This window comes from Theropithecus gelada, chromosome 10 (genome assembly GCF_003255815.1).
Source record: "Theropithecus gelada isolate Dixy chromosome 10, Tgel_1.0, whole genome shotgun sequence".
NCBI lineage: Eukaryota > Metazoa > Chordata > Mammalia > Primates > Cercopithecidae > Theropithecus > Theropithecus gelada.
In genome coordinates, this window is record NC_037678.1 from 28,305,750 (window position 1) to 28,317,137 (window position 11,388).

An 11,388-nucleotide genomic window follows, 5' to 3' on the forward strand; every position below is an offset into this window, starting at 1 on the left:
CTTGCAGGGGTATTGTGGGTGGGAGCCATTAGGGGTCCTCACTGGGGTGCCTTAGGCCAGATGCCTGGTGAGACTCAAATATCCCTCCTTCCCATAGGGTCCCCTAGGGCTAGGGAGGAGGACCTTCTGTCCTTCCTACCCCTGAAGATTGCCACGAATAGAGTTTGCTGACCCTGTTAGGGGCTGACAGTTGAAGTACATACAGGAAGACCCGCCTCTTCCTGAAAGTTTGTTCTGGGAAGGGAAATTTATTTTATTTTATTTTATTTTTTTGAGATGGAGTCTCGCTCTGTCGCCCAGGCTGGAGTGCAGTGGCCGGATCTCAGCTCACTGCAAGCTCCGCCTCCCGGGTTTACGCCATTCTCCTGCCTCAGCCTCCCGAGTAGCCGGGACTATAGGCGCCCGCCGCCATGCCCGGCTAGTTTTTTGTATTTTTTAGTAGATACGGGGTTTCACCATGTTAGCCAGGATGGTCTCGATCTCCTGACCTCGTGATCCGCCCGTCTCGGCCTCCCAAAGTGCAGGGATTACAGGCTTGAGCCACCGCGCCCGGCCTGAGGGGCTATACTTTGTGCTTGCCCTCCACACTACCAGACTGTGTCAGGTTGGACCTCTCACCAGGAGGACCACACAGAGACCAGCAGCTGTGCTACCTGGCTGAGCCTTTGTTTCCTCTTCTGTGGACGGGGAATGTAACAGACTGTGGTCAGAGGGTGATTCTGAGGGTTAATGTATATAGGAAATGCATTTTAGCATGTCTTGGGATAGCCAGAGTCTGTTTCCACTGCAGAGTTGAGGGGTTCAGAGTTGAGCTGTTTGCAGGGGTAAGCCCACATGCAACAGAGGGACGGCCCTTTCCAGTGGTCCAGGTGTAGAACAGAGGCTAGCTTGCAGAAGGGTCCACTGGGGCTGGCTGACACCTCCCTGACTTGACGCTGATGACCACCTCAAATTAAGAGAGGGGCATCTCACCTGGCATCAAACCAATATTGTATTCATGCAGCAGTCACTTACAGATAGCCTCTTCCACCAGGGTATAGTTGTAGGCACAGTTCTAGGATTCAGACCGGCCCTTTACTGGCAGATCTTCTGACTGTAGGGCAGGGGCAGAAAGCAAACAACAATTGGGCCTTACAATCATGTGAGGTTATCTGAGGAGACCCACTGGGGCTCTGGGGGCACGTGGAGTGGGGGAGCATTGGGCATTGGCCCAGCTTCCCAAAGAAAGAGATGCTTAGAATGAGGCCATAGCAGGCGTGGAGGTAGCCAGTGACGTAGGGTGGGAGGGAAGTGAGTTCCAAGGCGGGGAGGGTGCAGGACATGAAGGAGCACGAGGCCAGGAAGAACCCAGAGAAGACCAATGTGGCCGGGGCCATTGCCCATGCACAGATGCCAGCTCGGGACAGTAGGGTCGGGGACGTTGGCCTAAGAACCACTAGAGAGCTTTAACGATAGTCTTTTGAATTTGAGAAGGAGGAGGACGAGTTTTTTTTCCCTATTTACAGTAGGCATGGTCCCACAGACAATGTGAGTTGTCCTACTGGACATAGTAAAATAATGAAAACATCAGTCAGTCCAGAGGAAGTGGGAGTGAGCACAGAAGTCAGTCTGTGAGGCCGAGTACAGTGCAGGGTCTGCTGTGGCTGTGAGATGGCAGAGCATGTTGGGAGACAGTAGCGGGGTATTATCAGGACCCAGGGAGATGAGAGAAGGGGAGAAGGTGGGGACCACTGGAGGAAGAGATGGTGCTTACCAAAAAGATGGAGGAGCAGTTGGAGAGGTGGTCAGGAACCAGAGAATGGAGAGTACCAGAGGCACGGGAAGAGAGCGTGTGGTGAAGGAAGAAGCTGTTAACCATGCTCCCGGCTACTGGGAAGCCAAGAAAGCTGAGGACAGAGAAGCACCCCTTGGAGCAAAGACAGGCTCAGTGGGCCACGAGTTCAGGGCACAGGGCCACGCAAGGCTAAAGCTGGACAGGTGGGTCACCTGTGGCAAGGTGGGCCCCAGATGCCATGTGTGGATGTGCAGTCCCCTGGCAGGAAAGGGTGTGGCTGTGACCAGAACCTGGGTGCTGGTGCTCTGTCCTGGTGGTGACTGAGGCCACTCAGCACCTCCCCAACCCAGCAGGCACAGCTGGCTGAGGAGTGGCCCCTGAAAATGGTGTCAGCACCCGCACCCCCTGCCCCCTCCACAAAGAAAATGACCCACCTTCACGGATCACGAGGTCAGGAGATTGAGACCATCCTGGCTAATGCAGTGAAACGGCATCTGTACTAAAAATGCAAAAAATTAGCCAGGTGTGGTGGTGGGCACCGGTAGTCCCAGCTGTTCGGGAGGCTGAGGAAGGAGAATGGCGTGAACCCAGGAGGCGGAGCTTGCAGTGAGTGGAAATCATGTCACTGCACTCCAGCCTAGGTAACAGAACGAGACTCTGTCTCATAAAAAAAAATAAGATAAAGAAAATGACCCAAACTCCACCACTGGGGCTGCACACCATGGACATCCGTGACCCCTCTATCCCAATGGATCTCTTTGGCTCATCAACCACTGAACCCATCCTAGCCCCTACATATCAGCCAGGCCAGATCGGGCACTCCCCACAAACACACCTTTGTTCCCCTGCTGTTCTGGACTCTCCTTCATCTCCATGAGAACCAGCTTCCCCAGGGCCTCCCCTTGTGCACCTCCAGAGCCCCTAGGACCCTGGAATTCCTGGTCTACACACATGTCAACCTGTTCTGTAATGACCTGTCCCCAGCTGACTCTTCCACTAGTTTTCCCGCTTCCCGGGGGTGGGGTGGGCATGTGTTGCTTGTTTCTAAACCATGGATGGCCCAGAGCCTGGCCTGCTCTGGTGCCACCCCATCTGGCTGGTTCTCTGTGTCCCACCTGTCCTACCTCCTCTGCAACCACCCCCCACCCCCAGCAGACTCTCAGGCTACCGCCCAGTTGGGTGGGTTTCCCGGACTGTTTCCCTGGGGTCTGTGTGCCCCACCCCCACTTGAGCAAACCATCGCAGATCTGGGTTAGTTATAAATAGCCAGGCCCGAGACTCTTCTTTTAGCTGAAAAGAAGCAAAGTGAACGAGCAGAAAGGCACACCCGGCACGCGTTTTATTTTTAATCTTCTCCCTCTGTCTCAAAATGAACCCCGGTCCCTGTGCTAAGCATTTCTAGGAGCAGAAGTACAAGACAAATGCCTGAGAAACAAAACCCAAGGAGCTGAGGGCCCTGCCTGGCTTTGCCACCATCTGCTGTGTGACCTTGGGTATTCAAGTTGCCTCTCTGGGCCTCAGTTTCCTCACCAAGGAGAGGTGGGCAATGGAGGTGAACACCCTGAATGTTGACTTTTCTGACCTCAACTCTCTCTGTATCCCTCCCCCAACTTGTGCCCATCCTGACTCATGCAGCAGCTCCAGCAACGACACCTGTCCCAGGGATTTCCTGGGAAGCTCAGATAGGTGCAGATGAGGCTACAATCTAGCCGTGATTTGAAAATTAACAACTTCCTTACCCCCAGGTCTTTACTCAAGTGTCCCCATCCCAGAACCTTGTCCTTCCATCTGCCAGCAAAATTAATAGAAGGTCAAATTGTCACCTCCCTGCCGTGAGCTGGAAGAGGGCCGTCCAGGTCACCGCTGAGTTGGATCTATAGCCAGGAGTGGGTAGGGAGACCGTGGGCAGAACCTGAGGGAAGCAGAGCGGGAGCAGGAGGCCAGGTGTGTGGTCTGGGCAAAGCAGGGAGCTGCGCGGGAGAGAGGATCAGGCCTTCAGGAGGGGTGGCAGGGGCTCTGCACCAACGGGCTCTGCAGGGCTTGGGCTGTGCAGCATTTGTCTTGTATCCTACCCCTCAGCCCCCAGCAGGCCCTTGCTTGTAACTGGGGCTCAGTGTTGGTGGAATTCAGGAGACTCTTGCCACCCTAGGCCCAGATGTTCTGGGCACACAGGGACAGACCCTTATATGGATCAGGAAATCCACAGCACATGGAACACATTTTCATCCACAATCCCCTGCCAGGTAGGCCCATTTCAGTGATAAGGAAACTAGGCTCAGAGAGGTTGAGTAACTCATCCAAGGTCACACAGCTTGGAAGCGATGTGTTTAGAATGAGACCTAGGCTTTTTTTTTTGAAATCTGTGCACATTAAATAAAAAAGTCCATTATTGCGGCACTATTCACAATAGCAAAGACTTGGAATTAACCCAAATGTCCATCAGTGACAGACTGGATTAAGAAAATGTGGCACATATACACCATGGAATACTATGCAGCTATAAAAAAAGGATGAGTTTGTGTCCTTTGTAGGGACATGGATGCAGCTGGAAACCATCATTCTTAGCAAACTATCACAAGAACAGAAAACCAAACACCACATGTTCTCACTCATAGGTGGGAACTGAACAATGAGATCACTTGGACTCGGGAAGGGGAACATCACACACCGGGGCCTATCATGGCAGGGGGAGGGGGGAGAGATTGCATTGGGAGTTATACCTGATGTAAATGATGAGTTGATGGGTGCTGACGAGTTGATGGGTGCAGCACAGCAACATAGCACAAGCATACATATGTAACAAACCTGCACGTTATGTACATGTACCCTAGAACTTAAAGTATAATAATAATAATAAATAAATTTAAAAAAATAAATAAAAAATAAAAAAGCCCAACACACTAGAAGCAACAGGAACCCACTTTTCCTGGGTGGTCAGAGCCCTGAGAACAAACGGCAGAGCTAGCTGCTCCATCTTATACCCCAGTGAGATGGTAGCCAGGGGCACTGGGAGCCACCCGACACCACCCCAGGGGACCTGGAGGATGGGGCACGGGGAGCCCCTGGACATTATGAGACATGGGGGGATAGTAAGAGTCACTGGGCACCCTGCTCCGCCTCTCTACCCCATCATCCTGGGCACCTGCCATTTGATATCCTCAGGGAGCAGGGGAAGAAGGCTGGGGTGATGTCTTCAAAGAGAAAATCCCTGGTACTAATTGGCACTTGTAGACCTTTAGGCTAATCAACCTGTTTATTTCTCTCCCTAGAGTAAATTAGACAGTTTAGCTGGGGAGGGCGGAAGAAAGAGGTGTCTGCTGGTGGCCACCTCCCTGGGGGCTGTAGATGGTTTTGCAGTGGGCAGTGGGCTGCAGGGCAATGGTGAGGGCAGCCGCATGCCATAGGGAAGGGCACTCTGCACATTCCCTGTGCATCTCATCTCAGTGACTCAGGAGGGCTGTTCTGCCCACCGTCCTGGGCTCCTCAGGATGCCACTTGTGCCCAAGTTCTGGGTTCTCTAGGCAGCCACTTGCTGACATTCCTTAGGAGGGAAGGGAGCTGGGAGGAGCCAGGTGGGGCCTATTTATGGGGGAGTCTTGCCTCATTGTGCTTCTCCCAGTACCTGCACCCCAGCGGTGCCATGTGGAGCCCCCCTTCCCACAGAGCCCGAGGTCCCTTGAAGACCAGAGCCCATGGCTTCCCATCACCTTTAGTTGGGGCACAGCTCTTTTTGGTGTGCAAGACACTGGCCTGTACTCTAGGTCTTCTGTCTCAGAGTCAAACCCAAGCTCTTCTCAAGGACTGGTCAGACCAGTGTGGGGTCTCCAGCAGCTTTGAAATATTTTGGTGAATGGGAAGTGGGGGCTTGACTGGCTCCCCGACTCTGGGGCAGGGGGAGGGAAGAGTAGAGGTCTCCTAGTGTGCCTGGGCCCCACAGGAGTGAGCTGTTGGCTCTCTGAGGGGTGGCTACTGCCTCTCCAGCTGACGTGCGCCTGCTATGGTGGATGCCCCCTGAGACACTGGTGAGCAAAGGCTGGTCCTTCCCGGGTCCTCTGAGCCTCTGCCCTCAGCCCGACATGGCCGTCACTGCAGCCGCCTGCTGGCCGCTCAGGCCCCTGGCCAGGGAGGACGTGTGTGGGGGGGGTGGCACTTGCAAGTCCTCTTGTCAAACCCACCCACTGGCTCTGCAAGACCCCCCTTGTGGCCGGGCGCGGTGGCTCAAGCCTGTAATCCCAGCACTTTGGGAGGCCGAGATGGGCGGATCACGAGGTCAGGAGATGGAGACCATCCTGGCTAACACGGTGAAACCCCGTCTCTACTAAAAATTACAAAAAACTAGCCGGGCGAGGTGGCGGGCGCCTGTAGTCCCAGCTACTCGGGAGGCTGAGGCAGGAGAATGGCGTGAACCCGGGAGGCGGAGCTTGCAGTGAGCCGAGATCTGGCCACTGCACTCCAGCCTGGGTGACAGAGCGAGACTCCGCCTCAAAAAAAAAAAAAAAAAAAAAAAAAAAACCCTCCTTGAGCCCTGCAGGCCAACTGGCATGGGTGGGTGGGTGGCTGGCCCGCCCTCAGCGCCCTTTCCTGCCTTGTAGGGGCCCAAGAGATCATCAGCAAGGGTCTGATTTCCCCGCTGGTGTGGAAGCTGCAGGTGGAGCGGGAGGAGGAGTTCCAGGAGCTCATCCTGGACACACTGGTCCTCTGCCTGCGGGAGGATGCCACTGAGGCCCTGGGCAGCAACGTGGTGCTTGTCCTGAAGCAGAAGCTCCTCAGTGTCAACGAGAACATCCGCAGCAAGGCCGCTCATGCGCTCCTTAATGTCAGGTGAGTCCTGGCCTAGGCTGGGTTTCTGCCAAGGCTGGGAGAAGGCACCTGAGCTGGGCTGGTCCAGAGCTCAAGGGCGGCCACCCTGGGCCTGCTTCCCCTTGCCTGCTTGTGCCTAGGGGCAGGAGGAAGCTGGGACGGAGGATGACCTTCTCCCCTAGGGTGACCACCATCCCTTTGGCCTGGGAGTGTCCTGTATCCCAGAAAACCCCTCAGGCTGGACAAAGCCAGACGACTGGCACCCCCTCCCCATGAGGAAGGCCAGCACAGGAGATGCACTGGTGATGATCATGACACCCAGCGGTCACTGAGTGCCTCCTGTGTGCCAGGCGTTGTCTCCAAACCTCACATTTAGACAACCCTCCAGGGAGGCGATGTCTGCCTTCACAGGTGAGAAATGGAGGCAGTGTCTTGTCTCTCACCCCAGGCCACACAAGATCACAGTCTACATCCTGGCCTGGAAACTGAGGGAGCACAAAGCCTCAAAGTTGCAAGGGGCGGGGTGCGGTGTGTGTTCTCACATTGGGCCCCTCTTCACAAGGATGGGCTGGTCACCGACCCCCAGAGTCCCTGCCTTAGCTGGGGCTACGTCTCTTTAGTGGAGGCCCTCTTGCCTTCCCTGAGTCCTGGCTTCTCTTCTGAGAGTCTCACTAGAGGCCCAGGCCAGTATTTCTGCAAGTGGGGCTCCTGACCCAGGCCCCGGGGAGGTTTGTGAAAAAGCAGATTCCTGGACCCTGTCCCAGCCCCGTCATTCTTAGGTCTGCTCAGAGGTCCCCTTTCTGTGTGACCACGAGAGTGGCTTGCCAGGAGAGAGCTCTCTCTCTGAAACTGTAACCTCCCCGCTGTCCCCCGTCCTCCCATGTCCACTGTGAACACCATCCCTGCCGTTACTTTGTGTGTCATCCCCGAGGGGAGCTCCTGAGGACAGGGCTTTCCTCTGTTTCCTGCCCTAAACCCAGGGTTTGCAGCGGTGGAGCTTTGGCCCCCAGTTGAGAATTATCTGGCCCTAAAGAACGCTGAGCTGGAGAAACCCAGCTTTTGTCTCAGTGTCTCGCTGTGTGAACAAATCGGGGAATCCCTGCATGTGGGGCCCAGGACTCTGCATCTTTGATCACGGGCCTCGGGGTTGAGTCCCACTGTCCTGAAAGCTCCACAGGCTCCCAAGGTCACAGCTAGTGGCTGACCAACCCCATTTCTCAATCTGTTTCCCAGGGAACACCTGTGTCTTTGAGGTCATTAAGAGCTCTACAAAAATGAGGGTTCTTTGGTGGCTACGTTTGGGAAAGGTTGATTAAGTGACACAGGGGTCTTTGCACTGTGACACTTCTGTGGGGCTTGTGAACAGTGTTTCCTGGCCCAGGGAACCCTTGCTTTTTAGGGGACAGAATGGACCCTCTCACAGGAAACTTTTAGGGAGTCATCATCCTCATTTCCACAACTTCATTCAGTGCCAGAGTAAGTGGCCTAAAGGTCACCTGGTCTGAGTCCTTAGCTGCAGTTGCCCAGTGCCTGGCAGCCACTGTTGTTGGGGGCAGCTTGACCCATCACTGGCAGCTCTGGCTCCTAGGCAAAGTCAAAACGGGTCTGCCTGTGGTTGACACCCCTGGGTCCTGCTCTTTCCCATTTTGGGGCCACGGAGAATGTGCCCTGTTTCTTTTCTGTGTGCTGGCTCAGAATGAGGCCCTGTCACTCCCTGGTCTTCACTCGCAGTGGGCCGCATTCACACCAATTCTCCTCTGCAGCCCAGCATCCCCGCCTTGACCAGTCCTGGATCATGGGGACCAGTCCTTGCACTACCTGGGGTAGTCCCAACACAATTCTTTCTTTTGTGTTTCCCTGGAGCACTCCTGGGCCTTGCCCCTCTTCTCCCTTCCAAGCAGAGCCCCTCTCTGTTCCCTCTCTGCCCCAGCATATCTCGAGAGGGCAAGAAACAGGTGTGTAAGTTTGACGTCATCCCCATCCTGGTGCATCTACTGAAAGACCCGGTGGAGCATGTGAAGTCTAATGCCGCCGGGGCCCTGATGTTCGCCACAGTGATCACTGAAGGTGAGGCGGTCGGGGGTGCCACAGGGAGGGAGACCCCAGCAGGCTAGCAGCCATGATGAGCTTTCTGTGCTCAGGGGCTGGGTGTTGTTCCCCAAACCCCACACTTTGCAAAAAAAAAAAAAAAACAACCCTCCCCTTGGTCTATCACTGATGTCCTTTCAAGGTTGGGTCTGAGGCTCAGCCCTCCCTCTTCTCCCCAGCACAGTGGCCCCTCACCGGTCACTCACATTAGGACCTCTGTGCCTTCGCACCAGTCTGTTCCCTGGGCCTGGAATTCCCACCTCCCACCCAGGCCCCTTATGAGCTGTGACCCAGGAGTTGATTAGTTTACCATCCATGATTCTGTTATCCTGAGGTCTAAGCAAATCCTGGAGCCCTGGACTCTATGGTGTTTATTCATCATAATTACTTTTTTAAACTGGGGCAGGGGGCAAATTCAGAATTGGGACTCCCAACCAGTCAGGCTTCCCCTCTAAGTCACCCAACCCTGGGCGAATGGAAGAACGCTGGGCTGTTTCCACACCTGGCAGACTGGGGCATGGCACTCCCAGGTCCCCTGAAAGCGTTTGACTTTCCCTCTGACCCCTACGCACCCACCAGCCTGGGGCCCTGTGCTTCCTTTGAGTTCCACAGAGGACCATCTGGGCTTGGAATTGCAATCAGCCTCCCAAAGACAGGTCCTCCCAGGCCCTCCACACCTGACCCTAATGCTGCTTGAGGTACGCAGATGGGAGAGGTTGGGTCCTTCTTGGAGTCCACAGCCCCTCCTTTTACTGGTATAGTCAGGATGCTGACTGCATGGTGGCAGGGGCTCCCCCTGCGTGTTTATCTTGGGACAGCCTCAGCCCAGTGTCCGTCTCGGTCCAGGCTTCCTGCAGGAGTGCTTGGAGGGCCACAGGGCTCGACACCCAAGAGGCTGGGACCCAGGGAGATGAGGCCACTTATTCCCAAGCTGGCACTCCAGCTGAGGGTCTTGAAGCCCCTGCCACGTGCCAGGCCCTGGGAGGCAGTGATGAGGGATGTGAAGGAGAAGTCCAGCATGGGTGGGGCACACACAGGTGCCAAGCCTCCTCTGGGAAGGGCTTGGAATCAACCCCAAGGACAATGGGAGTTGGCAGGGCCCAGGCTGAAAGGTTCCACCAGCAAAGGGGAGAGTCCGCTGGGAACTGCAGGAGTGTAGGGCTGGCAAGGACAGCAGGAAGGGGCAGCGAAGGGTTGAGGAGGGCATCTCCCGGGAACCGTGTGTGTTTTGTGCAGAGTAGGTGCTCAAGAAATATCGGCAACATAAATGAACTATTGAGTTACTTTTTTTTTTTTTTTTAAACGGAGTCTTGCTCTGTCGCCCAGGCTAGAGTGCAGTGGCACGGTCTCAGCTCACTGTAAGCTCCGCCTCCCAGGTTCACGCCATTCTCCTGCCTCAGCCTCCCAGTAGCTGGGACTACAGGTGCCCACCACCACGCCCGGCTAATTTTTTTGCAATTTTAGTAGAGACGGGGTTTCACCGTGTTAGCCAGGATGGTCTCGATCTCCTGACCTCGTGATCTGCCCGCCTCAGCAAAGTGCTGGGATTACAGGCGTGAGCCACCGTGCCCGGCTGGGTTTGCTTTTTTTAAGAGCCAGGGTCTCAGTGTGTCACCCAGGTTGGAGTACAATGTCACAATCACTGCAGCCTCAAACTCCCAGGCTCTAGTGATCCTCCCACCTCAGTCTCCTGAGTAGCTGTGACTATAGGCACCTGTCACCACATCTGGCTAATTTTTAAATTTTTGTAGAGATGGAATCTCATTATGTTGCCCAGGCTGCTCTTGAACTCCTGGGCAGGATACAACTCCTGGGCTGAGATTAGCCGGTTGAGGCCGGAAAGGCAAGAGATGAAGGGGCCAGGCCCGGGCTGGACTCAGCCAAGGCGCAAGAGCCCTGAGGGTGAGGGCATGTTGGTGGGGCGTAAACCAGGCATAAACCCCTTGAGACTGCACAAGGAGGAGGGTCAGGAGAGGGCTAGGGTGAGGGGGTGAGAAGAGGGCCCCTTGGGCTGTTAGGAACGCCCTGTGTTGGTGGCCTACAGGGAAGTATGCGGCCCTGGAGGCACAAGCCATCAGCCCGCTCCTGGAGCTGCTGCACTCCCCCATGACCGTAGCGCGCCTGAACGCCACCAAGGCCCTTACCATGCTGGCAGAGGCCCCCGAGGGCCGCAAGGTCCTGCAGGTGCACGTGCCCACTTTCCGTGTCATGGAGGTGGAATCTCACGAAAAGCCTCAAGTGGCTGAAGCCTTACAGCGGGCAGCCCGGATCGCCGTCAGTGTCATCGAGTTCAAACCCTGAGTCCCTCTGTGTGTGAATAAATGCGCTCAGTCTCTTTATCTCGGGTCCGAATGGCACTTTCTGTTCCTGGAGCACAGTCACATCTTCTCTCGGTCTCTTGCCAGGCCCAGAAGCATCAGGTCCTGGGTGGCACAGGCTGAACCCAGTGTGGGGGATGAGTGGAAAGTGACCTTGGAGTTGTGCTCTCTCCTGGGGCCAAGAGTCCCCCTCAGAAGGAGGGGAGCAGGGCTGAGCCCTCCAGGGACAAGGCTGGGGGCAGGGACTTGGGCTAGGAGAAGGAAGGAACCCAGATGGGCCAGGCACCACCCAGGTTTCAGAAGACTGAGTGACTGATCCCTGGGGTGTGGCTGGGTGTGGCTCTGCTCTGCCAGGTCTGCCCCTTCCCCACCCTGGGTGATGGGATGGAAGGTGATAGGTGAAACCCA

At 55.5% G+C, this 11,388-nt stretch overlaps 1 protein-coding gene across 1 annotated transcript in view; it reads left to right on the forward strand.

Moving 5' to 3' along the window:
• RSPH14 (radial spoke head 14 homolog) overlaps window positions 1-11,001 on the forward strand; it is an 86,877-nt gene extending 75,876 nt beyond the window's left edge. The window contains exons 5-7 of the mRNA XM_025400654.1: window positions 6,367-6,595; window positions 8,505-8,641; window positions 10,707-11,001. Of these exons, the coding sequence (XP_025256439.1) occupies window positions 6,367-6,595; window positions 8,505-8,641; window positions 10,707-10,963 (623 nt within the window). The 3' untranslated portion in view covers window positions 10,964-11,001. The remainder of the gene's footprint in view (window positions 1-6,366; window positions 6,596-8,504; window positions 8,642-10,706) is intronic.
• Window positions 11,002-11,388: the final 387 nt, after the last annotated feature.